The following is a 324-nucleotide window of genomic DNA, read 5'->3' on the forward strand; positions in this document are numbered from 1 at the left end:
TTCTGGGAGTTCCTTCCTGCCTTTTTGTACTCCCTGCCAGGCAGCTGTGGGCATGCCAAGCCCCTTCCTTGCCAGTCCCTGCATGCTGGGGTGGCCTGGGCACAACCAGATGGGAATGCCAGGGCTGGTCCATCATCACCATCCCTTTCTCCCATGGCAGTGCAATGCACGTCCAAGAACGTTGGCATCATGTGCCTGTCAGAGGTGGCCCTGGGCAAGTCCTACCGCATCACCAGCGATGACCCCACGCTGTGTCAGCCGCCTGCCGGCTACAACAGCGTCCTGGCCTGTTGCCAGACAGAGCCCGGTGAGCCCGGGGCAGGG

General features: G+C 62.3%; 1 protein-coding gene across 1 annotated transcript in view; it reads left to right on the forward strand.

Moving 5' to 3' along the window:
• Positions 1–324, forward strand: part of PARP3 (poly (ADP-ribose) polymerase family, member 3) — a gene marked incomplete at its 5' end in the record, with an annotated part of 3,328 nt that overhangs the window by 2,582 nt on the left and 422 nt on the right. Inside the window, one exon of the mRNA XM_010134703.1 lies at positions 161–307. Coding sequence (XP_010133005.1) covers positions 161–307 — 147 coding nt within the window. The remainder of the gene's footprint in view (positions 1–160; positions 308–324) is intronic.

Source organism: Buceros rhinoceros, unplaced genomic scaffold (assembly GCF_000710305.1).
Source record: "Buceros rhinoceros silvestris isolate BGI_N320 unplaced genomic scaffold, ASM71030v1 scaffold22624, whole genome shotgun sequence".
NCBI classification, from domain to species: domain Eukaryota; kingdom Metazoa; phylum Chordata; class Aves; order Bucerotiformes; family Bucerotidae; genus Buceros; species Buceros rhinoceros.